The 27,621-nt window shown below is 41.2% G+C and overlaps 1 protein-coding gene and 1 long non-coding RNA gene across 3 annotated transcripts in view; one reads left to right on the forward strand and one right to left on the reverse strand.

The window, feature by feature from the left end:
- LOC129654876 (uncharacterized) lies at nucleotides 1-26,258 on the reverse strand. Its single transcript, XR_008715638.1, has 6 exons — nucleotides 25,636-26,258; nucleotides 6,655-6,747; nucleotides 6,424-6,526; nucleotides 1,346-2,658; nucleotides 688-846; nucleotides 1-121 (listed from the first exon to the last, which is right to left on the reverse strand). It is a non-coding gene; the product is annotated as an uncharacterized LOC129654876 (long non-coding RNA).
- The window catches only part of TRIM45 (tripartite motif containing 45), a 10,076-nt gene continuing 8,678 nt past the window's right edge, over nucleotides 26,224-27,621 (forward strand). Inside the window, exons 1-2 of one of the 2 annotated variants that reach the window (XM_055584614.1) lie at nucleotides 26,224-26,433; nucleotides 26,997-27,529. In XM_055584614.1, coding sequence (XP_055440589.1) covers nucleotides 26,344-26,433; nucleotides 26,997-27,529 — 623 coding nt within the window. In that variant the 5' untranslated portion in view covers nucleotides 26,224-26,343. Of the gene's footprint in view, nucleotides 26,467-26,996; nucleotides 27,530-27,621 lie in introns of both variants that reach the window. The other variant, XM_055584616.1, reaches the window with a different exon arrangement.

Consider the following 27,621-nt stretch of genomic DNA (forward strand, 5'->3'; position numbering starts at 1 on the left):
CAAATTACAATCTTTAGAGAAGGAAAGAAATGGAGTGCCTCTTATGTCTCAAACATCATACTAGGTACTTGTCTCTTCAGTCCTTATAAGATGGGTATCACCTTGACCCAAGCGCCGTCACCTTTTTTCAGAGGAGAAAACAGGTCCTGAGAGGTTAAGTAACTTACCAAAGATTATACAGACAACAGATTGAAAAAGCATTCAAACTCAAATCTCTCATCACAACCATACTATTTCTGAAAAAGCATGGGCATTTGTAAAAGTGCTATAAAAAGTGTAATACTGTGTGTGTGAGGGGCTTCCCTGATAGCTCAGTTGGTAAAGAATCTGGCTGCAATGCAGGAGACCCCAGTTCAATTCCTGGGTCAGGAAGATCTGCTGGGGAAGCAATAGGCTACCGACTCCAGTATTCTTGGGCTTCCCTTGTGGCTCAGCTGGTAAAGAATCTGCCTGTATATGTTATATAAATATTGGCTATCATGTTATTATATGTAGTAAACTATGAGGACTCATTGGAGCTTTCAGCTTCACTGCTCATGAAGATCTGCAGCCATCGTAAGGAAGATGGACCCTCTCCCTGGAAGAGATTCAGTGCTTCCTCAAGTACACTTGGGCATTTTCCACCACAGCCCTTCCCTAATTCACAAAGGGGCTGGCAGTGAAATTTCAAGCCTCCTCCTAACTCACCCTAACTTCACCTTGATGTGCTCCCAAAAGTCCCTTGGGGACGATCTCTAAGACTTCAGAAGATGGCTGTAACCTGCTGAGGTGCAGTCTTTACCAGATGATCCAAAATGTCTCTTGAGACCGGTTTATGTGTCCTGTGTTGTTGGGCCTCAAAAATACCTGAAGAATAGGTTTAATTGTTATAAATACTTCCTTGAGTTCGCAAATGTTGAGCATGGAAACACAGATGGTCCTGTCCACTCTGCCAGGACCAAACATACTGCTTATATATAATCAAATCTAGCAGTTTTTCCATTTTTGTTTCTTCTTTTAGTACTTATGCTTACATGCCTTCAGTACCCCTAGATGATATAAAAATGATCATCTTTATATTTTAATATTCCATGTTTAACATTTAAATCTTTATTTCATCTGAAGCTAATTTTTAGTATAATCTGTGAGGTAAGGGAGTTAACTATTGTTTTTTCAAGTGATTCTCCAAAACTACTCATTAATTCATCCTTACCCCCACTGAATTTTTATAATATTTTACTCTATTGCATGTTCTTATATGTATATTTATATCTGTTTCTAAACTTTTGATAACGTTTGAGGCCTACAATGTCAACCAGTATATAAAGGAAAGGAAAAAAGAACAGTTATTTGTAAATACATTTACCCAGCTATTCCCTGGAGATGGCTGTGAGTGGCTCAAGAAAGTAAATGTACTTTCTTTTAGCTGTGGGTGCTAGAAATCCAAGATCCGAGTCAGTGGGTTTGGGCCATCTTAAGGCCCCTCTCCTTGGCTTGCAGGTGGCCACCTCTTCAGTGCATCCTTACACGGCCTCTTGTCTGTGGACACACATCTCTGATGTCTGCTCCTCTTCTTATAAGGACACCTGCAAACTGGATTAGGGTCCACCCATATTATCCCACTTAACCTTAATCACGTCTGTAAAGGCCCTATCTCCAAATACAGTCACATTCTGAGGTACTGCGGGGTAGGACCTCAACAGAGGAATTCAGGAGAACACAATTCAGCCCATAACACTAACATATAAGAAATAATTAATAAAATTAGTTATTATTAAGTATTAAATATGTGTTGGAAAGGGCAAATGAATGTCAAAGCAACCATAACAGGAAAAGATATGACCAACTTAGCTGTTTTCCCCTTATTTGACCAAGAATAGATATTTAATATTTGAACAGTTGGGACACAAGAGAAAGCCTTGTCCAAATAGCTACTGCTTCAAACCAGGTCAGAGGACACTTGAAGACTAGAGCACAATGGCTCAGCAGGTGGATGCTGTTATAGGAACTGAATTGACTAATGGCCTTCTCAAACCACAGGTTACTATTTTAAATGTCACAAAAGACCAGAGAGCATGAAAAGATGAAAAATAAAACCAGTGTGGATCCAATCTTCAAACAAGTAGAACTGAGTGATAGGAGCAGTTTTGGCTCCATGTGACTAAACTAAATTGCCAAGTACTAAGGCTGTCTTTGGGCTAGCGGTAGATTACAATCTTTTTTGTCCTGGGGCTCTCAAAAGAGAAAACAGCTTTTTTTCTTTTTTCTGTCCTTCTCACTAAAATCCTTTTTGCAGTCCTTGTAGAGTAAAACATCTGTGTGTTGGTCAAAATCATGCAAAAGGGACACTAACCCTAGTGCTATATAATGTAAATATAAAAGAGGATGTATCTGACACCATATATAAAAATAAACTCAAATTAAAGACCTGAGTGTAAGACCAGATGTTATAAAATTCCTAGAGGAAAACAGAGGCAGAACACTTTTTGACATAAATCACAGCAAGATCTTTTCGGGTTGGGAAGCTCCCTGGGTCCAGAAGATCCCCTGGAGAAGGAAATGGCAACCCACTCCAGTACTCTTGCCTGGAAAATTCCATGGACGGAGGAGCCTGATAGGCTACAGTTCATGGGGTCACAAAGAGTCTGACAGGCCTGAGCGACTTCACTTTTCACTTTGCTAAAGGAAACAAAAGCAAAAATAAATAAATGGTACGTAATTAAACTAAAACCCTTTTGCACATCAAAGGAAACCATCGACAAAAATGAAGACAACCCACTGAACGGGAGAAAATATTTACAAGTGATATGACCAATATGGGATGGATATCCAACAACTCAACATCAAGAAAAACAAACAACCCGATTAAAAAACGGGCAGAAGAATTTGCAGCAAGGGGGACAGACTAGAGATTATCATATTAAGTGAAATCAGAAAGGGGAAGACGAACGCCATAGGAGATCACTTACACCTGGAATCTAAAATGTGACACAAGTGGACTTAGTTACTGAAACAAAAACAGACTCACAGGCATAGCAAGCAAAGTTAAGGCGACCAAAGGGGAGAAGGGAGAGGGGTAAATTAGGAGCTTGGGATTAGCAGATACAAACTACTACCTATACAATAGACAACAAGGTACTATATTCAATATCCTGTAATAAATCATAATGGAAAATATGAAAAAGAATATGTATATATGTATAACTGAATCGCTTTTCTGTACAGCAAAAACCAACACAACATTGTAAATCAACTACATTTCAATTTAAAAAAATGGTCAGAAGAACTAAATAGACATTTTTCTAAAGAGGAAATGCACATGACCCTCAACCACATGTGAAGATGCTCAACATCACTAACCATGAGGGAACTGCAAGTTAAAACTACAGTGAACTATTACCTCACACCTGTCAAAACGGCTATCAGCAAAAAGAACACAAATAACAAATGTTGATGAGGATGTGGAGAAAAGGGAACCGGGACCCTTAGTACACTGTTGGTGGGAATGTAAACTGGTGTAGCCACTGTGGAAAACAGTAAGAAGTTTCACAAAAAAATGACAAATAGAAATACCATATGATCTAGCAATTCCACTCTTGGGCATGTACCCAAAAAAAACCAAAAACACTAATTCGAAAAGACACATGCACCACAACGTTCATAGCAGCATTATTTATAATAACCAAGATATAGGTGCAATCTAAGTGTTCATCAACAGATGAATGGATAAAGAGGATGTGATATGTGTGTATATGTATGTGTATATATATGTATATATATATATACATACACATATACACAACAGAATGCTACTCAGCCATAAAAAAGGATAAAAGTTTGCCATTTGTAGCAACATGGATGGACTTAGAGGACATTATGCTAAGAGAAATAAGCTGGAGAAAGACAAAGACGGAAAGACTGTATAATTATATATCACTTATATACAGAATCTAAAAAAATAACAAAATAGTGGATATAACAAAAAAGCAGTAGAGATACAGTGAACAAACCAGTGGGTACTGGTGGGCACCAGAGGGGAGGTGGGGAGGGGCAATATAGGTGTGGGGAAGTGGGAGGCGCAAATAACTGGGTGTAAGATAGGCTCAAGGATATATTGTACAACATGAGGAATATAGCCAATATTTTGTAATAACTGTAAATTGAAAGTAACCTTTAAAATGTGTTTTAATTTTCAAATTAAAAAAATAAAGCTTATTTGGGGAAAAAAACTTCCAAGCAAATACGAAAGAGCGGAGCAATCCTCTGAGCTCATTTGGATGGAATGCTTAAGCTGGGTAGAGCTGCACCAGACTCATCAGGCCAAGCGTTCAAGTAGAGAGTAGTCACCCATTCTCATTACAGTAGAGAGTGACTCTTCTATACATTAATGCTCTACGTATTTGCAGGAAAAGAAAGAGCAGGGAACTATGATGCTAGGGAAGATCCCAACTGAAGAAATGGCCTTGTTAGAAAGGGTGCCCCCCAAAGCTCAGGAGCTTGTACTAGGTTATTCTCCCGTCAAGGGCTTCCAGGGCCCTCCAGAGATGTGTCCTGCTCAGTTAAGAAAACCTATCTACCAGCTATTGTAAAGGAGGTCCGGCAACCCTCCAGTACATATGTTGTTGCTGTTCAGTCACTAAGTCGTGCCCAACTCTTTGTGACCCAATGGACTGTGGCACACCAGGCTTCCCTGTCCTTCACTATCTCCCGGAGTTTGCTCAAACTCATGTCCATTGAGTTGCTGATGCCATCCAACCATCTCATCCTCTGTCGTCCCCTTCTCCTCTTGCCCTCAATCTTTCCCAGCATCAGGGTCTTTTCCAATGAGCTGTCTCTGCATAAGGTGGCCAAAGTATTGGAGCTTCAGCTTCAGCATCAGTCCTTCCAATGAATATTCAGGGTTGATTGATTTCCTTTAAGATTGGCTGGATCTCCGTGCTGTCAGAGGGACTCTCAAGAGTCTTCTCCAGTTCAAAAGCATCAATCCTTTGGCACTCAGCCTTATTTACACATATACATATACATATACATATACATGTCATTGAACCATTGGTCAGTTGAAATGGCAGCACAAAGCATGACCAATTTTGTTTAAGAGCTTTCACATGGGTGTGCCAACTGAGCCAGTTCTCTACCAGGTGGAAAGAAGAGGCCTATAGGTCTCTGCTCAGATTCACATTAGGACCCAAGCTGTGATTCAAAACAAAAACAAAACCAAAATAATCCTCCGGAGTTACACTGCCAGAAAGGGCCATGAAAATTCTCTTTTGTCATTTGAAGACCACTCACAGTCTGTTATATGCAGAGCACAGACAGTTTCTGAGTTCACCAAATGATCAATTCTTTCCCTTTGACCTTCCTCTCTGTTTCAGGTACTCATTTGCTCCCTGGGCAAATGATGGTCCAGAATTCTTTCATTAACAGTATGAAAATAGTAAAAATGTCTCAAATATATATTATGGAGCAGATGGTAATTTGAACCAAAGGAAGAGGGTCACTTTAACTGAAAGATCACATGCATTTTTGGTAGTTACCAAAAAAAGAAATCTGATAATTCTCAAATTTTTATCTCCAATTTTCATCTCCTTCTCCTGACACAGACACGTTTCCAAACACTGACTGGGCACCTCCATCCAAAGTTATCTCATTTTAAACATATCCAAAACAAACTCATTTTTGTGAGTTGTAGTATCTACATAAGTCATCCAAGCTAGAGGTCTGAGAGTCTTCTTTGATCCCTAACACATCCTAATTAATCGGTCTGTCAAAATGCTTCTATAATCCATCTACTTCCTCTTCATTCTTATGGTTCCTAATTCAGCATCTTCTCTCAAGTGAACAATTACCCAGCCTCTAAACTAATTTTCCTGCTCCCAGTTTCATTTTAATTTTTGATCCATGCCCCTTTGAGGCATAGCAGAAATTCAAGATTGACCTCTTTGGAAGAAAGTAATTTGCTTCAGGAGGGGAAAAGCAAGAATTCATTAGGCCTGATTCTCAAGAGGAATGACAAGGTCATAAAATAGAGAAACAAATCTTTATAGATCAATGTGGCATGATGCTGTGGTTTGAGCCAATGACTCTGAATCTGACAGAGTACTATCATGCTACTGAGACGAGAGGGTGGGAAATTTCTTGATGGGAGGTAAAAAGACAGAGACTGAGATAAATTAGCTAAGTATCTAATAAGATTCAAAGTGGATGACTATTAGCTTTCCTTAATTAATTTTCAAAAAACTTGGGTATGTACTTACTCTAAAAATTATATACGATTTTTAACTTATATAGAGAAAAAATTATTTCTAAATCCACCACCCTAATGATTACCATGTTTGTGCATGCCCTTCCAGTCTTTGTCCACACAGCTGCAATCATAGCCTTAATCTTGGGTAAATATATAGGATTACATATAAAAAGATTTGATATATTAGAAAAGCAACTGACCTGACTTAAACTCATGCACTTGAGAAATTGTCACTGTGGAGTACATCATTCATTAGAGAGTAGCTCCTGCTGCTGAAGAGTGAAGCTGCATCCTGAGTTGTTCCTACACAATATTATACAAAAGAAAAGTGCAGAATTTGGTAAGGTGCTACAGATATAAAACTGGTGGACCTCAGATTTGGGGGAAATACCTAAAGTCTAGAATACAACAACAACAAAAGACTCTCTTACCTTCATAACATATTCTGGCTTTTATCAGCAGCATCCTTAAAATGGAGTTGATAATATCTACTTCACAGGACTTTGGTGAAGAATAAGTGTAAACTATAAAAAATGATACAAATGTAAGGAAAAATGATTACTATCATTCATGAATCTATACCTCTCACCAACCTCCAAACTTCTGATAAACAATACCCTTGCTTCCTATCTTGGTATTTCCCCAACCCACCCCCAACCCCCAGCTAAGAGGAACAGCCAATCTGTTTCTCCTGGGATTGTCAGGTACATTTCACAAAGAGTTTTACAAGGGTAATAACAGGCACCTGGGAGCTATACTTAATATTTATAAATGTCAATCTGAAATTATACTGTTACCAGCAGTAAAGCTTTACAAGCTAAATAAAACATTAAGGCTTTATTTTTTGTTTCTTTTTCCTTTTAAATGGAATTATATAAAACAAATATCTCATAGAAAAATTGTTGCTTTATTTAATAAATACTGTGTGAGGCCCCATAATAACCAAAGAGGACAAAAAGATGAATAAAATGTCATAATTCTTGCCCTTATAAGAACTCCCAGTGCAATGAAGACAGGTAAGTTTAATGTACACGTATAATAATATATGGCAAGGGCAATAGTAAGGACAATCACAATAAAGGATTGTGATCACAATCTAGGCTTGAGTGGGACTGGGTGGTCAGGGAGGACTTCCTGGAGGAAGTTAAACCTTAAAAGACTTATGGGAGTTATCCAGGCAAAAGCTGTGTATGAAGGAAGGGGAGGGGCTGCAGATGGTATGTCCAGGCAGAAGAAGCAACATATGAGAAAGACCGAGGAGAAAAATGTTACAAGAAATTATGGTTCAGTAAGGGGCCCATGTGGGGCTTCCCTGGTGGCTCAGCAGTAAAGAATACACCTGCAATGTGGGAGACCTGGATTAGATCCCTGAGTTGGGAAGATCCCCTGCAGGAGGACATGGCAACCCACTCCAGTATTCTTGCCTGGAGAATTCCATGGACACAGGAGCCTGGCGGACTACAGTCCACTGGGTTGCAAAGACACAACTGAAACAACTCAGCATATCTATTATACATTAAAGAGTAAGATTTTTGTCATACTCCAAGAACCAATTCTGGCCCACTTACAGGCAATGTCACTATCACTGAGAACATAAAAGAGGAATGAATTAGATTATGACCTCCTATTTCAATTAGTTTTTAGAAACATTATATGAATCACATATAAATTCTAAGAGTTCAAACAAAAAAAGCTAACTCTTAATGTTTAAATTTATTTTTAATTTATAACATTGTGTTGATTTCTGCCATATATCAACATGAACCAGCCACAGGTATGCATATGTCCCTTCCCTCCTCACCCCACCTCACCTCTCTAGGCAGTCACAGCACACCAGGTTTGAACTTGCCGCGTCATACAGCAAATTCTGTTTGTTCTGCATAAGGCAGTGTGTGTGCTTCAGTTCTGCTCATCACCCCACCCTCTCCTCTCCCACCACGCCCACAAGTCTGTTCATGTCTGCGTCTACCCTGCTGCCCTGCGAATATATGTGGAGTCTAGGAAGATGGTACTGACCAACTCATAATGTTTTATTTCAGTTCTTCTAAGAAAATGCTTTTTATTTTAAGCCACTTGGCCACAGACCCCATACTCATATGCCCCAGAGAACCTAGTATGGTAGTAAAAGACCTAGTCATTTATCATCTGGTCTTTGATGAAATTAATTAAATAACATAAGGCTCTGTTGGGAGGGGCTGGGGGAGGAACATGGCAATCCCAAGGAGCTTGAGGGCAACAGAGGGACTGAACCCAGGCAAGTACTAGAGAAGAATCTTCTTTGTCAGAGGCAGCAAAACTTTCACAGGTGTTTGAATAAGAAGATTGTATTAAAGATTAACTCTACCAGTAACACTGTTTTACCAAGATATAAAGTAGTTCTATCCAGCAGAAATGTAATTAAACAGTCTATGTAGTTTTTTTAGAAGCCACATTTAAAAAGTAAAAAAGAAACAACTGAAAATAAATTTAACAAAGGGTTTTATTTAATAGATTGTAATTAAAATATTGTCACTTTTAGACACGCAAACTGCAGTATATTCATACACTGGAATGCTACTCAGTGCTAAAAAGAAATGAACTATCAAGCCATGAAGACATGGAAAATTCTTAAATGCATATTATTAAGTGAAAGGACACAATCTGAAAAGACTACATGCTGTATGGAAAAGGGCAAGACCGTAGACAGTAAAAAGATCAGAGGCTGCCACGGGTGTGGGGAGAAGAGATAAATAAATGCAGCACGGTGAAACTCTCCTGTATGATACTATAATGGTGGACATATGTCATTATAAATTTGTCCAAATCTATAGAATGAACAAAACCAAGAGTGAACCCTAATGTAAAATACAGACTTTGAGTGATAATTTGTATCAGTGATGGTTTACAAGTAATAACAAACGTAATTCTCTAGTGCAGGATATTGATGGTAAGGGAGGCTGTGTGTACTTGGCTGGGGCAGGGGCAGGAAATGCATATATAAAAACTCTGTATTTTTTGCTCAATGTTGCTGTAAATCTAAAGTTACTCTTAAAAAGTCTGTATTTAAAATGTGTATCATTTTAACATGCAATCAAGATAAACTGAGACAGTTTGCATTTTTCCATAATAAATATTTTGAAAACCTGCATTCATGTTCCATTTACACCATTTCTAATTTGTATTAACCACATTTCAAGTGCTCAAAGACCACTTAACGGCTAGTGGTTCCCACACTGGACAATGTAAGTCTGGAGTAGCAGCAGCACCAAGCCACACTGGATACATAAATGAGGAAAAAGTGTTCTGCTCTGCAAATGCAGCTTCCAAAAAAGCCTTTGAATCTTCTTTCTACCCAGCCTGCTGGCTCTCAGCTCTTCTCACACAGATATTCAGGAGCATCTTCCCTGCAAGGCCCCTCCCCAGTCCAGCCCTCCAGGTGGTATCACTCTGAAGATTTTCTTCTTGATGGAATTCTGTCTAAAAGAGAGGCACGGAACACTGAAGACAGAAGGTATTTATCACACCAGAGGTTCCTGAAAACACCTCGTTAATATTAGGTGTATTCCTCATTAATAACAGGAGGAAAAGCTTTCAGGTCCTGTACATTGTACAAAAAAAATGAAGAATGAATTAAAATGCAGAGCAGATTTAAATGCTACCTAGAAAATAAGTACTTGAGAAAAAAATAGCTTCCTGTCATTATAGAAATAAATAACTAGGCTTTGCCTCAGTCGGTGGGGATTGTTTATATTCCTTGCAACTAGAAACATTATTTATTTATATTTCCTAGCAACATTCCTGGAAATAATGTATAGACGTCTCTGCATGCCATGAAATGTTATAATCTACTCATGCTCTAAATGCTGTTACCAAGATGTGGGTGCACTTTAGCTCAGAAAAGTTAGCTGTCATTTGAACTAGAAAAGCCGCTATGTTAAATCAGAGTCTGCCTTTACATATTCATCACTTTCAAGTTCTATCACTCACAGAAATGATTAAAAAAAAACGCATTTATTTGCTTATCACTTTCAACAGCACTTCAAAATGAAGGGAGATGAAAAAAAGCAGAAAGTAGACCAATTATAACAAAGTAAAATTGCAGTCTCACAGAATCCAGCAAAGAAAAGAGTATGACATAAAGCAGAATGCATACATATCAAGTAAGTTGTATTTATTGTTATAAAAACATTATTAAGTGTCTCTCATCTGAGTCCTCTTTGAAATAAAGGAAGAAATGTAAAAATAAATATTTAAAATTTATGGCCTTTTTAAAAATAAAAAATTTACACAAAAAGTCAAAAATTTCCACCTTTACATCTAAACTTTTTTAAATAAGTTGTTGTTGTTCAGTCACTAAATCGTGTCCCATGAAATGTAATACACCAGGCTTTCCTGTTCTTCACTATCTCCCAGAGCTTGCTCAAACTCATGTCCATTGAGTCAGTGATGCCATCCAACCACCTCATTCAGCATCAGGGTCTTTTCCAATGAGTTCACTCTTCGAATCAGGTGGCCAAAGTACTGGAGCTTCAGCTTTAGCATCAGTCCTTCCAGTGAGTATTCAGGGTTGATTTCCTTTAGGATCAATTGGTTTGATCTCCTTACTCTCAAGAGTCTTCTCCAACACCGCAGTTCAAAAACATCAATCCTTCAGCACTCAGCTTTCCTTACAGTCCAACTCGGACATCCGTACATGACTACTGGAAAAATCATACTTTTGACTATATGGACCTTTGTTGACAAAGTGATATCTTGGCTTTTTAATATGCTGTCTAGGTTTGTCATACATTTTCTTACAAGGAACGAGCGTTTTTTATTTCATGGCTGCTGTCACTGTCTGCAGTGATTTTGGAGCCCTGAAAAGAAAAATAAATCTCTCTCAGTGATGGAACCAGGTGCCATGGTGTTAGTTTTTTGAATGTTGAGTTCTAAGTCAGTTTTTTCACTCTCCTCTTCTCAACCTCATCAAGAGGCTCTTTAATTCTTCTTCACTTTCTGCCATTAGAGTGGTATCATCTGCATATCTGAGGTTGTTGATATTTCTCCCAGCAATCTTGATTCCAGCTTGTGATTGATTCATCCAGCCTGGCATTTCACATGATGTACTCTGCATACAAGTTAAATAAGCAGGGTGACAATATACAGCCCTAATGTACTCATTTCCTAATTTTGAACCAGTCTGTTGTTCCATGTCCAGTTCTAACTGTTGGTTCATGACCTGCATACAGGTTTCTCAGGAGGCAGATAAAGTGGTCTGGTATTCCCATTTCTTTAAGAGTTTTCCATAGTTTGTTGTGGTCCACACAGTCAAAGGCTTTAGCAAAGTCAATGAAGCAGATGTTTTTTTGAAATCCCTCACTTTTTGCTTCTCCAGATAAGTACCTTAAGAATACACAAGAGTGACAGAACGCTGTGAACTGGTGAAGCTGATTAATGGATACTTGGGGATGTGTTATACTTTTCTCTCCACTTGTACACAATTTATATTTAAAGTCATCCCGATAAAAAAAAGTTCAAAATCACTGGTGGAAAGTTTTAAAACATATGAGCATCTTTAACAACAAAAAACGACTACAACAACTACAGAATGTTTGGTTGTCTCCGACTCAAGGCCTGGCACTGGAGATTTACTATTTACTCACACTCTTTTAAATTGTTCATGTGTTTTTAATAAAACATTATTTTATCAGTACAAAGATCTATATACACATGTACATATGTAACACAAACATCTACCCCACAGATATATACATACACATGGATATATATAATATTTACACATTTTTATATAACATATAATATATAAAAGACAGATATAGTTATATATACAATTGCATTATATATATGTACTTTTATATGTGTGTATGTTTTGGTAAGTGTAGAATACTTAACACTTTCTGAGGATACACCTCCTGAGAATGCATTTAGCTTCGCATCTTATCAGCTGTGGGTCCTTAAGCAAGTCACTTCTGAGTCTTCTTAGGTTAACACATAAATGAGAAAACACATTTGAAAATGCCAACCACAAGGTCTGGTCTAATACAGATATTCACTAAGTGTTCCTTTAAATGACATTTAATATGTGAGGAGAACCAGATTTATTATGTAAGCAGGACTGTCCCTAACGTTGAGGGACCATAAGCAAGAGGACAAACAGGCATCCAGTCCAGGATCTGTTTTTCTCCTTCCACCCTATAGAGGGGAGTCACACAAGTGTATGGAGAAGGCGATGGCACCCGACTCCAGTACTCTTGCCTGGAAAATCCCATGGATGGAGGAGCCTGGTAGGCTGCAGTCCATGGGGTTGCTAGGAGTCAGACACGATTGAGTGACTTCACTTTCACTTTTCACTTTCATGCACTGGAGAAAGAAATGGCAACCCACTCCAGTATTCTCGCCTGAAGAATCCCAGGGACGGGGGAGCCTGGTGGGCTGCTGTCTATGGGGTCGCTCAGAGTCAGACACGACTGAAGCGACTTAGCAGCAGCAGCACACACGTGTATGGATATCTCAACAAACTTTATCAAGCTTCATCACCTATAATAGCTGTCCTCTGACTACTCAGAAGGTTTAGGTGTGGGCACACTAATCCTGTCTACAATCAAAGAAGAGCTAGCAGAGGCCCTGAAAGTAGGCTTCCGGTTATTTGTCAGGGAATTTCAAGGGTCCCTGGTAGTAAGAATTTCGCTGGAATGTGTGTGTGTCATGGGGCGTTTGGGGAGGCAGAGTGGGTAGAGTAGTAGGGAGATGTACTCTTAGAATTTCTTGGCCCCTGGGACAGGATGTGACTGGAGAAGGGCCACCATAGCCGGTTCTTTCAAAGCAAAGGGCCCAGGGCAGGGGACCCAGTACTGATTAGAGACAAGGTGTTGTACTGAATCACTGAATAGAGTAGGAGTCAGAAAACATGGATTCCTACCCAGTTCTGCCAGTAACTTCTTGTGTGACCTTAGACCAATGTCTTTACCTAGCCATGCCTCAATTTTCTCATACATCCATTCAATAAATAATTATTGGGCTCCAAATATGGGCTAGGCATGCATCTAGACACTGTGGATATACATAGAATTTGACAGACAACAGTCCTTGCCGTCAAAGACTTACCATTTTGATAGGGAATAAGCCATAAACTATGAAGATATCTAGGGCAAACATATTCCAAACAAAGGGTCTCCTCTAATTAAAAATTTTCATGTTAATCTTGGAAGTTAGCATGTTCATTAAATATAAAATACAAAAGAATCCTAAGAGGAAAAAATAGCATATTTTAAATTATAAAGCAACATTATAAAGAGTGCAAAGCAAGACTTTCATGATCCATTCTCTAATATAACAGAATAAGCTCTCCACAACTGCTGCTCTAATCTGAATGACAAGAATCATCACCATATGCAGCACAGCATCCAATCTCTAAATGTGCCATTTTCTTTATATTATTACTAATTTAACTGTATATATATTTATTTAGAAGATAAATTTATGTGAAAGACATGATCACAAAGCATTTATCCACATTAACATGTTTAATATACTGTATCAGATGCTTTTTAAAAGGTTAATGAGCTTTAAAGTAAAGCAAAGGAATTTAGTTAGAACTGGACATGGAACAACAGACTGGTTCCAAATAGGAAAAGGAGTATGTCAAGGCTGTATATTGGCACCCTGCTTATTTAACTTATATGCAGAGTACATCATGAGAAACGCTGGGCTGGAAGAAGCACAAGCTGGAATCAAGACTGCCGGGAGAAATATCAATAACCTCAGATATGCAGATGACACCACCCTTATGGCAGAAAGTGAAGAGGAACTCAAAAGCCTCTTGATGAAAGTGAAAGAGGAGAGTGAAAAAGTTGGCTTAAAGCTCAACATTCAGAAAATGAAGATCATGGCATCTGGTCCCATCACTTCATGGGAAATAGATGGGGAAACAGTGGAAACAGTGTCAGACTTCATTTTGGGGGGCTCCAAAATCACTGCAGATGGTGACTGCAGCCATGAAATTAAAAGACACTTACTCCTTGGAAGGAAAGTTATGACCAACGTAGATAGCATATTCAAAAGCAGAGACATTACATTGCCAACAAAGGTCCGTCTAGTCAAGGCTATGGTTTTTCCAGTGGTCATGTATGGATGTGAGAGTTGGACTGTGAAGAAAGCTGAGTGCCGAAGAATTGATGCTTTTGAACTGTGGTGTTGGAGAAGACTCTTGAGAGTCCCTTAGACTGCAAGGAGATCCAGCCAGTCCATTTTAAAGGAGATCAGCCCTGGGTGTTCTTTAGAAGCAGTGATGCTAAAGCTGAAACTCCAGTTCTTTGGCCACCTCATGCAAAGAGCTGACTCATTGGAAAAGACTCTGATGCTGGGAGGGATTGGGGGCAGGAGGAAAAGGGGATGACAGAGGATGAGATGCGTGCTGCGATTCATGGGGTCACAAAGAGTCAGACGTGACTGAACTAAACTGAACTGAACTGAAAGGAATTTACACAGAGAGATGAATGGTGTGTGCCTTAATCTACAAACAGTCTAAGAATAGCTTATATTTATACCAAACCAGTAACAATTAGGTGCAGCTTCCTGATACAACTACAGAATGTTTGGGGTCATGGCAAGTAATTTGATCAGACAATTAGGAGTCAGGTGAGAAGAACTAGAAGATCTTGAATTATACAACAGAAAAAATTTTTTTCTGAAAAGTTAGGCAGTTAAGTATTAATAATAATGGAACTTAAGTCTTAGTTCCACTCTGACCTAAAAGCAGTCACACAAGTAGAGCGTCAAAGCTCAGATCATTCTAGCCATTGCATCATACACCTCAAAGTTGAAGAGTTTCCCATTTATCACAAAACATCCCTTATAAAGGAATATTTATACTTGTTACATCTCACAATTAGAATCACCTCAGGGTATAGTGAATTTATAGACAGAAATAAAAGCACCAATAACGCAACCCAACCAAGTTCTCCCTTCTATGTCTCTGTTCAAAATAAACAGAATAGAACAGCATGCACTCTCCAAGTTTTACATAGTATAACTTTTTGTACTCTTGGAAGGCACAAACCAAACCTTGTGCGCACCACAAGCCAGGAGAAAGGAGCGATGACCCCACAAGTGACCCAGACTGGCCTGTGAGTGCCCAGGAGTCTCCGGCAGAGGCGTGGGTTGGTGGTGGCCAGCTGCAGGGCTGGAGCACCGCGTGCAGCAGTGCATGCACTGCACGGCGGGCCTTCTGAAGGAGGTCGCCGTGATCTTCATCACCTCCACCACAGTTTGGTCTCAGGTGAAACAACAGGGAGAGAACATGCCCCCACCCATCTACAGAAACTTGGACTAAAGAGTTACTGAGCATGGCCCCACCCATCAGAACAAGACCCAGTTTCCCCCTCAGCCAGTCTCTCCCATCAGGAAGCTTCCATAAGCCTCTTATCCTTTTCCATCAGAGGGCAGACAGACTGAAAACCACAATCACAGAAAACTAACCAAATTGATCACGTGGACCACAGCCTTGTCTAACTCAGTGAAACTATGAGCATGCCATGTAGGGCCACCCAAGACGGATGGGTTATGGTGGAGAGTTCTAACAAAATGTGGTCCACTGGAGAAGGGAATGGCAAACCACTTCAGTATTCTTGCCTTGAGAACCCCATGAACAACATGAAAAGGCAAAAAGACACTGAAACATGAACTCCCCAGGTGGGTAGGTGCCCAATATGCTACTGGAGATCAGTGGAGAAATAACTCCAGAAAGAATGAAGAGACAGAGCCAAAGGAAAAACAGCACCCAGTTGTGGACGTGACTGGTGATAGAAGTAAAATCCAATGCTGCAAAGAGCAATATTGCATAGGAACCTGGAATGTTAGGTCCATGAATCAAGGCAAATTGGAAGTGGTCAAACAGGAGATGGCAACAGTGAATATCGACATTTTAGGAATTAGCAAACTAAAATGGACTGGAAAGGGTGAATTTAACTCAGATGACCATTATATCTACTACTGTGGGCAGGATCCCTTAGAAGAAATGCAGTTGCCCTCATAGTCAACAGAAGAGTCCAAAATGCAGTACCTGGATGCAATCTCAAAAATGACAGAATGATCTCTGTTCGTTTCCAAGGCAAACCATTCAATATCACAATAATCCAAGTCTATGCCCCGATGAGTAATGCTGAAGAAGCTGAACAGTTCTATGAAGACCTACAAGACCTTCTAGAACTGACATCCAAAAAAGATGTCCTTTTCATTATAGGGGACTGGAATGCAAAACTACGAAGTCAAGAGATACCTTGAATAACAGGCAAATTTGGCCTTGGAGTACAAAATGAAGCACGGCAAGGCTAACAGAGTTTTGCCAAGAAAATGCACTGGTCATAGCAAACACCCTTTTCCAACAACACAAGAGAAGACTCTATACATGGACATCACCAGATGGTCAACACTGAAATCAGACTGATTATATTCTTTGTAGCCAAAGATGAAGAAGCTCGATACAGTCAGCAAAAACAAGACTGGGAGCTGACTGTGGCTCAGATCATCAACTCCTTATTGCCAAATTCACTTAAATTGAATAAAGCAGGGAAAACCACCAGACCATTCAGGTATGACCTAAATCAAATCCCTTACGATTATACAGTGCAAGTGAGAAACAGATTCAAGGGACTGGATCTGATAGATAGAGAGCGTGATGAACCATGGATGGAGGTCCGTGACACTGTATAGGAGGCAGTGATCAAACCATCCCCAAGAAAAAGAAATGCAAAAAGGCAACATGGTTGTCTGAGGAGGCCTTACAAATAGCTGAGAAAAGAAGAGAAGTGAAAGGCAAAGAAGAAAAGGAAAGATATACCCATTTGAATGCAGAGTTCCAAAGAATAGCAAGGAGAGATAAGAAAGCCTTCCTCAGTGATCAAGGCAAAGAAACAGAGGAAAACAATAGAATAGGAAAGACTAGAGATCTCTTCAAGAAAATTAGGAGATACCAAGGGAATATTTCATGTAAAGATGAGCACAATAAAGGACAGAAATGGTATGGACCTAACAGAAGCAGAAGATACTAAGCAGAAGTGGCAAAAATACACAGAAGAACTATACAAAAAGATCTTCATGACCCAGATAACCACGATGGTGTGATCACTCACCTAGAGCCAGACATCCTGGAATGCAAAGTGAAGTGGGCCTTAGGAAACATCACTACGAACAAAGCTAGTGGAGGTGATGTAATTCCAGATGAGCTATTTCAAATCCTGAAAGATGGTGCTGTGAAAGTGCTGCACTCAATATGCCAGCAAATTTGGAAAACTCAACAGTGGCCACAGGACTGGAAAAGGTCAGTTTTCATTCCAATCTCAAAGAAAGGCAATGCCAAAGAATGCTCAAACTACCACACAATTGCACTCATCTCACACGCTAGCCAAATAATGCTCAAAATTCTCCAAGCCAGGCTTCAACAGTATGTGAAACGTGAACTTCCAGACGTTCAAGCTGGATTTAGAAAAGGCAGAGGAACTAGAAATCAAATTGCTAACACCCGTTGGATCATCGAAAAAGCAAGAGAGTTTCAGAAAAACATATACTTCTGCTTTATTGACGATACCAAAGCCTTTGACTGTGTAGATCACAACAAACTGTAAAATTCTGAAACAGATGGGAATACCAGACCACCTAACCTGCCTCCTGAGAAATCTGTATGCAGGTCAAGAAGCAACAGTTAGAACCAAACATGGAACAACAGATGGTTCCAAATTGGGAAAGGAGTACGTCAAAGCTGTATATGGTCACTCTGCTTATTTAACTTATATGCAGAGTACATCATGCGAAACGCTGGGCTAGAAGAAGCACAAGCTGGAATCAAGATTGCCGGGAGAAATATCAATAACCTCAGATATGCAGATATGCCACCTTTATGGCAGAAAGCGAAGAAGAACTAAAGAGTCTCTTGATGAGAGTGAAAGAGGAGAGTGAAAAAGTTGGCATAAAACTCATCATTCAGAAAATGAAGATCATGGCATCCAGTCCCATCTACTGTTGCTGCTAAGTCATTTCAGTCATGTCCGACTCTGTGCAACCCCATAGACGGCAGGCCACCAGGCTCCCCCATCCCTGGGATTCTCCAGGCAAGAACACTGGAGTGGTTGCCATTTCCTTCTGCAATGCATGAAAGTGAAAAGGGAAAGTGAAGTCGCTCAGTCGTGTCCTACTCTTAGCTACCCCATGGACTGCAGCCTACCAGGCTCCTCCATCCATGGGATTTTCCAGGCAAGAGTACCGGAGTGGGGTGCCATTGCCTTCTCTGCCGGTCTCATCAATTCATGGAAAATAGATGGGGGAACAATAGAAACAGTGAAAGACTTTATTTTTTTGGGCTCCAAAATCACTGCAGATGGTGACTGCAGCCATGAAATTAAAAGACGCTTACTCCTTGGAAGAAAAGTTATGACCAACCTAGACAGCATATTAAAAAGCAAAGACATTACTTTGCCAACAAAGGTCCATCTAGTCAAAGCTATGGTTTTTCCGGTACTCATGTATGGATGTTAGAGTTGGACTATAAAGAAAGCTGAGCGCCAAAGAATTGATGCTTTTGAACTGTGGTATTGGAGAAGATGCTTGAGAGTCCCTCGGACTGCACGGAGATCGAACAGTCCATCCTAAAGGAAATCAGGCCTGAATATTCATTAGAAGGACTGATGCTGATGCTGAAACTCCCATACTTTGGCCACCTGATGTGAAGAACTGACTCACTAGAAAAGACCCTGATGCGGGAATGAGATTGAAGTTGGGAGGAGAAGGGGACGACAGAGGATGAGATGGTTGGATGCCATCACTGACTCAATGGACATGAGTTTGAGCAAGCTCCAGGAGTTGGTGATGGCCAGGGAAGCCTGGCGTGTTGCAGTCCATGGGGTCGCAAAGAGTGGGACGTGACTGAGCAACTGAACTGAACTGATAGCTTTTCATTGCAGCTACTTCCACTAGATGGCACTAAAGACTCAGACTCTGGGGGGAAAATAAATCTGAACAGCAGAAGCAATCTACTACAATAAACAAGAAATTTCTCCAGTCATCTGTCCTACCATTATGATCAGTTCCTTAGAAACTAAACATGAATCTTGGCCATTAAATGCACGCATAGTACATTTATTAAAGCATACTATGTTTGAGACTTGCCCAGTGTTAGGAATGCAGAAATAAAACATTATACCTTGTTCTTAGTGTGGGAGGAGTGGGGTGTAGTGAGAAAGAAACAAGTATAAAATTGAAATGAGAATGTTAAAAAGGTCATCACAGTACCATGGGAAGCACAAAGAGGAACACCTAATAAAGGCTTGCTGAAAGAAGGATTTCTAGAGAAGCTGATATCTGAAAACTGAGCTTTGAAGAATAGATAGGAATTAACTAGACAAGAGAATGGGCAGGGTGTCCTATGCAGAGCAATAAGTTTGTACAACTATACAAGAGGCTGAAGCTCAGGGTGCATGCTAGGATGAGGGTGAAGCAGTGCAAGAAATGAGGTTAGTTAGACTGGCAGAGGAAGTCAAGCCTTCAGTTCAGTTTAGTTCAGTCACTCAGTCGTGTCCGACTCTTTGCGACCCCATGAATCGCAGCACGCCAGGCCTCCTGTCCATCACCAACTCCCAGAATTTACCCAAACTCATGTCCATCAAGTCGGTGATGCCATCCAGCCATCTCATCCTCTGCCATCCCCTTCTCCTCCTGCCCCCAATCCCTCCCAGCATCAGAGTCTTTTCCAATGAGTCAACTCTTCTCATGAGGTAGCCAAAGTACTGGAGTTTCAGCTTCAGCATCAGTCCTTCCAATGAACACCCTGAACAGGACTGATCTCCTTTAGGATGGACTGGTTGGATCTCCTTACAGTCCAAAGGACTCTCAAGAGTCTTCTCCAACACCACAGTTCAAAAGCATCCATACTTCAGGGCTCAGCTTTCTTCACAGTCCAACTCTCACATCCATACATGACCACTGGAAAAACCATAGCTTTGAGTAGACGGACCTTTGTTGGCAAAGTAATGTCTCTAATTTTGAATATGCTATCTAGGTTGGTCATAACTTTCCTTCCAAGGAGTAAGTGTCTTTTAATTTCATGGCTGCAATCACCATCTGCAGTGATTTTGGAGCCCAAAAAAATAAAGTCTGACACTGTTTCCCCATCTATTTCCCATGAAGTGATGGGACCAGATGCCATGATCTTCGTTTTCTGAATGTTGAGCTTTAAGCAAACTTTTTCACTCTCCTCTTTCACTTTCATCAAGAGGCTTTTGAGTTCCTCTTCACTTTCTGCCATAAGGGTGGTGTCATCTGCATATCTGAGGTTATTGGTATTTCTCCTGGCAGTCTTGATTTCAGCTTGTGCTTCTTCCAGCCCAGCGTTTCTCATGATGTACTCTGCGTATAAGTTAAATAAGCAGGGTGACAATATACAGCCTTAATGTACTCCTTTTCCTATTAGAAGATAATTTGCATGAGAATACAATTTTAGCTTATTCCACACAATAAACTATATCCTGGCACAGTCAGGAATCCCTCTCTTCATGGAAATTATTATTCTAGTGGGGAGCAAGCCATGAAGATATTTGGGGAAAACATATTCCAGGTGCTTAAGTCATATTTGATGAATAAATGAAGGTATTAAATAGTCAGTGAAGATTATGATCAAACTGCAGGGGAAAAAAAAAAAAAGATCTCTTACAGGATTATGGTGAATGAACTGGAAATAGAGACACTACTCAGTGATCCAAAAAAAATATGATAGGAATTTGAACTAAAGCAGGAAAAGCAGGGAAGGAGTGGATTCAGAGCTATGATACAGACAAGAATGGTATCAGCAAAAAGAGCCCCTTTATAAAATGGGCTGGTGCTTTATCTATATCACCTCCAAGCCCCACAACAACCAAGGGAGCTCTCTTTTAAAAAAATAAAAAAGTTTTGCTAAAAGACCCTAGGAAATAGCAGTGTTTAAAAGCAGGTGCAAAAAATAGTGCACTGCAAGGAGAAGAAAAGTAGTGGTTAGAAGGGCTGAAAGAGGAAGAAAAATCAAGCATAGTGTTAGAGAAACCAAGGAGGAGAAAGTTTCAAGAGGAAACTGTCAATGTCAAAAGCTATAACAAATTCTGTTAGATGATAACTGAAACGTATCCACTGGACAGAGCAAGGGGGAAGTTATCAGGGACTGTGGCAAAAGCAATTTCAAGGGATGGCGAGAACAAAAGCCAGATTATACTATGTTCAGGAGTAAAATGTGAGGAGGATTACAGAAGCAAATGTAGACTATTCTTTTTAAGAGGGAAAGTGAAATCAAGAGCTAAAGACAGGTTGTAAGGTAGAAGAGACTTAAACATGGGTATGAGTTGGAAGAAAGACCCATCAGAAAAGAAAGGATGAAGACAGAGGAGGAAGTAGATGAGACTGGGCTTTAAAGCACAGATCTTAGAAGAAAGGATTCTCCTTGCTTTTCAAAGGAGGAAGGATGGTGAATGACAGAAACAGGGATAATGGTGAAAGGGAAGCCTGACATAGCTCTCTGGTTCACTTCTGTACATTCACCCCATGTCTGGTGGTGCTAACAAGGCAAACTGTCCAATCCAGATGTGCCTGATTTCCTGATGGGTCATCCTCTGTTCCTGGCCTTCTTGCCTTTGGTACTTTCCCTATCTTGGGCTAGAGGTTTAGTGGCTTAATCACTCAGTCGTGTCTGCCTCTTGTGACCCTGTGGACTGTAGCCTGCCAGGTTCCTCTGTCCATGGGATTTTCCAGGCAAGGATACTGGACTGAGTACCCATTTCCTCCTCCAGGAGACCTTCCTGACTCAGGGACTGAATCCTTGTCCCTTGTGTCTCCTGCATTGCAGGCGTATTCTTTACCCGCTAAGCCACAGGAGTGCAGTGAAACTCCTTAGACACTTTAACAGACCTGGCCCTTTCCTCAGTCCTATTCCTCTGATCCCAAGACTTTTGTACTTCCCTGTAACTATTTGCTTCCCAGGGTCCCCGAAAAGATGAAGTAGTATGTGAACATGGACTAAAACACTAACTAATCCTAAGAAAGGAGACTCCTTAAATAATTCTCTCCCATAATCTTATCCCATATCACTTGTGGTCTGTATGATCCACAAAACTCTTGGTTGCAAGTATTCCTATTCTACTTTGGGATCATTCACTTGCCTCATCAATAAAAAGTCTTTATTAGACGCCTACTATGTAGGCACGGACTTGGTTGCCAAGGGTTTTTCATCTTAACAAAGAGACAAAAAATACGTGTATGTGTGTATACACACATATATACATATATATACATAATAAATTAAAAACACTTAATACCAGAATGTAGCACAACTGAAAAATTAAAAGTATACGCAAGTTGCCATCTGACCCAGTAATCCCAACTCTGGATATATATCCAGACAACACTGTAATTCAAAAAGATAAATGCACCTTTATATTTGCAGTAGCACTATTCACAACAGCCAAGACATGGAAACAACCTAAATGTCCACTGACAGATGAACAATGAGAAAGATCTGGTACATATTACAATGGAATACTACTCGGCCATAAAAAAGAATGAAATGATGCCATTTCCGGCAACATAGATAGAACTAGAGGTTAGCATACTAAGTGAAGTAAATCAGAAATGCAAAGACAAATACCATGTGATATCACTTATATATGGAATCTAAAACAGGACACAAATGAATTTACCTATGAGATAGAAACAGGCTCACAGACATGGAGAATAGATTTGTGGTTACCAAGGAGGAGGGTGAGTGAGGGAAGAGATGGCTTGGAAGTTTAGCATTAGCAGACACAAGCTATTATATATAGAACATACAAACCACAAGGCTCTACTGTATAGCACAGGGAACTATATTCAATATCCTGTGGTAAGTCAGAATGAAAAAAGAACATGAAAAACAATGTCTATATAACTGAATCACTATGTTGTATGCAATACTGTAAATCAACTATACTTTAATAAATTTGTTTAAAAATCTCTCTCTCTTTAGTCACTAAGTCATGTCCAACTCTGCGACCCCATGGACTGTAGCCCACAGGCTCCTCTGTCCATGGGATTCTCCAGGCAAGAATACTGGAGTGGGTTGCCATTTCCTTCTCCATTAAAATAGCCATTGGAGCTCAAATCTGGAGTGCTGAAACAAAAGGGCAAGTTTCAAGAAAGTAGTGTGAAGAGTATGTTTAAATAATAAAGGTGGAAGAATTCTGAAGAGAAAATTGGATAAGACTAAGAAATGTGCTTGGCAATATTTAAGTCCAACTAAAAAGCCAGTTGCATGAATCTATTAAGGAATCCAGATTTCATCCTATAGAGGGAGCCTGGGAGCTACTGAAGCTTTTAGAAATGCTGATTTGTGCCATATTTTTACAATTAATTTGGAAAAACTGTGTAGAGAAAAAAAACAGAAGCCAGGAATAATTCAGAAACTATTCTAATCCTCGAAGTAAGTCCTTATCATCTGAAAGTTCTCCACAGTAAGGTGTTGGCTGTAGGGATGGAAAGAAATTGGTACCTGCTTGGATATGGAAAAAGAAAAAGGAAGCCAAGAGCACTATAAAGTTTAATGCTGGAGGCAAGAGAATGATATCCTTGAGAGAATAAAACAGAAAAATTCAGAGAACACAGTTTAGTGAACAAAGAAGTTCACTGAAGTTTAAAATATGTGGGGCCTAAGGTGATGGGGCCACATTTGGGCACAGGTTTATAATAAATGGCTATGACCAAAGCGCAAGAGAGAGGTTAGTACTGAAAGTGTGAATCTGAGGATCATCTGCATAAGAAATAAAGGTAAGGGATAAAGTGGAGCAAGCAGAACCAGTGACGAAAGAGAATGTGAGAAGCTGTCCAAGAAATCAGAAGGCCAGGAGAGTAGAATATTTCAAAAGGCAAAAGGGAAACAAGTTTTAAGGATGAAAAAGTACATAACAATGGTGAATACTAAAGAGACTTGAGTGAGAAAAAGGCAGTGACTGGTCATTTGTGATCCACAAGAGCAAAGTCTCAATAGGGAGAGGGAAAAAATGGGTGAAAGCATAAAGCGGGACTAGTCTTCTGAGAAATGTAATGGTGAGGGTCACAAAGGTAAGTAAGTTGAAAGGCAGCCTAGTCAAGGGAGAATTTCGTAGAAGAATGTGTTAGTTAAGGACTGATTGAAAATGTAGGGACAGCAATGTATTGAGAAGGCAAGAAGGTTGGAATAAAGAGCAAAAGTCTTATGGGGTTAACCTTGGAACAGAAAAAGAGAAGTCAGAAGTCTGAGAGGAGCTGTGACGAATCACAGATTTTTAGCAAAGAGTGAGTGACTTGCTTTTCTTACTCAATTAAAGGCAGATACCTGCTGAGTTTATATGAGATTCAATTCTTAAGAAGCTGGGAAAGAAAAGGCTACAGGTGATTGTGCTAGACTCTTAAACACTGCATCATAAGACACGCGTTCAAGTCTCATTTGTTCTACCTTGGGCTTGCCACCAAATTTGAGACTTGCCTCATATAGTTGAGGTTAAAGGAGATAATATACAGGTACATTCAAAAGCACTTCTTAAACAAGAGAAGCTTGGAACATCCACCATGGGAAACATGATAGAGCATGAATAAGAGATGAAGTAAAGCATCTCCAGACATCAGAGAGAGTTGAGGTGAAGTTCAGAATAAGAATAAACGGCAAACCCAAGTCTGCACAGTTTCTGTGACTTACTCCAGCATACTGGAGTGAAGAAAGCAGAATCTGAATCCGTAGGTATGGAGAAGGACAAGAAACTGAAGAAAACCAGGTAAGGACTATTTTAAGACCTTCCTAGATGTGCTTACTTTTGGAAATTCTATGTAATTCACATATAAATGTAGCATATGACTCAGTGACATATTTTGGAAATGGCTGAACATTTCGACTTTCATTTTATAGTTTTCTTTTCATATTTCAAAGTCAAATTTCTGTTCGTTTGTTTCAGATTCCATATTTTTTAAAGCTTAGGCTCCAGGCACTGTGCCTATAGCATGAAATGGATAATGAAGACATCATTGAGACAGTTGTCCATTGGGTCCAAATCAAGTAGGGAAAGTCATGAACAAAGCAAGCAGTGAGATAATCAGGCATCCTAGTCGGTCTTAAGATAACAGGAACAAATGGAGCATAAGGAGCCAGAGTGTTACCATTTCTGGAATTGTGGAAGTACAGGTCCTAGATGCCAAATTCCCCATACAGCCAAATCAGGAGACTCCTTCTAAGAACGAAGACAGAGAAACTGAAGTAAAGGATGTCCTACGTGTTCATCTTACCACTACTCTGTGAGCCCACAGAGGACTTATCCTTCTTTGACATCTTCCACTATACCATTGTGACCAGTCACGGGCCCTCTCTGATTTAAAAAAAAAAAAAAATCCACAGCGAGACAAACTTGCCCTCTTTCTCTTACACAAAACTGTAGAACTCTGGTTGACATACAACTCCTTAGTCATCGGCACCTCTAGTCCCGACGGACGAAACAACAGCTTCTCAAGCCCCAGGGAACCGGGATTCGAGCTTCCCGGCGAGTGCCACACGAAGGCAAAGCTAGACCTTGGTCCAACAGTCTCCCTGATGGGTCCTGAGAACCAGCCTGGCCCGGAAAATGCCAGGACCCAGCGAGCCGCTTCCAGAAGCTCCGGTAACCCGCACGCATGGCCTCAAGGACTCCTGAATTAAAATAAGCTGGGACGCCCAGAGGGGAACTCGCAGGTTCACAGTAGAGCCAAGGATAAAACGCCATTGGCCGCTTCTGAGGACTCGGGAACCAAGAAAACGCCCTTCAACTGCCCTTCGACAAACCCTGGGCCGAGCTTGGGACAACTGACAGCGCCAGCCACCAATGGGAGGCCCCAGGGTGGGTTCGTGGGACCAATCCGAGGGCGCAAAGAAAGCCTTCCCCGTGGCACATCAGCGCAGCTTTCTAAGTTGTCCTCTGACCTCTCTGGTCGCCAGAGCCATAGAGAGGGAGACAGTCGGCGTAAAATGGTGACGCTGGCTATACTATGCCGCTCACTCACAGTCTTACCCTTTTTCTCTTCCGAGGCCCAAGCCCTGAGGCCGCCCCGCCCCCGGCCCTTTGCTTAATACCGCCCCTCTCCGGAGAGGACCGGCGACGATGTGGAATTTCCAAAGCTTATTGGATGCTGGTGGTGTCACTCTGGAGGGCGGCGGGGCTCGCAGCGGCGACGGCCGCCCCTTTCTGACGGTGATTGGAGTCGTCTGAGTAGCCCCGGGATTGGTGCGAGGCGGGCCCAGAGCCGTCGGGCACCTTGGACCGAAGGGTGGGGAGGTGGTGGCAACCGAGAAGCCGGTGGGGGCTCGCAGCTCCCTTGTCCGCCGCGTGCCTTCCGCGGAGGGCCGGGTGGAAAGAAGGAGCGGAGAACCCCCAAGCTCATCACGCGGGGGCGGGAGTGGCAGTTATCGCGTGTCGGGCGTGGGACCAGTGGGGCCGGCGGTGGGGTGGGTGGTAGTAGAGGGTGATAGAGGTGCAGGGGTCCAGGAGTCGACAGCAGGATTAGCTGGAGACCTAGACCTGGAAGCGCTTCCGGGGAGGAGCACTTGGGGGGCAGAGGAGGGCGTGGGCGTGTCTGGTTATGGGATGCCTTGCAAAGGAGGGGGCCTTGCTTAGTAGATCTGTGGGTGGCTCCTTTGAGGAATACTCTTTTTCCTTTTTGCCCTTTGATTTGCCAAAGGAGTCCCCATGGTCTCTCTACAAGTTTTGGAAACTGTCTCTTTGGGTGGGCCTAATCACCTGCTACTTCATTATAGAACTGCCCAGGGCCTTTTCTGATACTGAGCACAAACGTGGGGAATATGGCAGAAAAGAGGAGGCCGCTGCTGGGCTTCGTGGGCAAACTCCCCAGTGGAACCACAGCTGGAAACTCAGGCAAAACTCACTGCCCTTTGTGCATGGGGCTCTTCAAAGCCCCCAGGCTCTTGCCTTGTTTGCACACAGTTTGCACCACCTGTCTGGAGCAGCTGGAACCCTTCTCAGTAGTGGACATCCGAGGGGGAGAATCTGACACAAGCTCTGAGGGGTCCGTATTCCAGGAACTCAAGCCACGCGCTCTGCAGCCACAGATTGGCATCCTCTGTCCGGTATGTGATGCTCAGGTGGACCTGCCCATGGGTGGAGTGAAGGCTTTAACCATAGACCACCTGGCCATGAATGATGTGATGCTGGAGAGTCTGCGTGGGGAAGGCCAGGGCCTGGTGTGTGACCTGTGCAGCGACAGGGAAGTGGAGAAGAGGTGTCAGACCTGCAAAGCCAATCTCTGCCGCTTTTGCTGCCAGGCTCATAGGTAAAGACGGGAAACCCACCTGGTGTGGCTTAAGAGCGGAGTATAAAGAGGTGTCAAGGCAGAGAGATCCCTTGGTGAGCAGATGGAAAGGA

The sequence above is a fragment of the Bubalus kerabau genome, chromosome 6 (assembly GCF_029407905.1).
Source record: "Bubalus kerabau isolate K-KA32 ecotype Philippines breed swamp buffalo chromosome 6, PCC_UOA_SB_1v2, whole genome shotgun sequence".
Classification (NCBI taxonomy): Eukaryota; Metazoa; Chordata; class Mammalia; order Artiodactyla; family Bovidae; genus Bubalus; species Bubalus kerabau.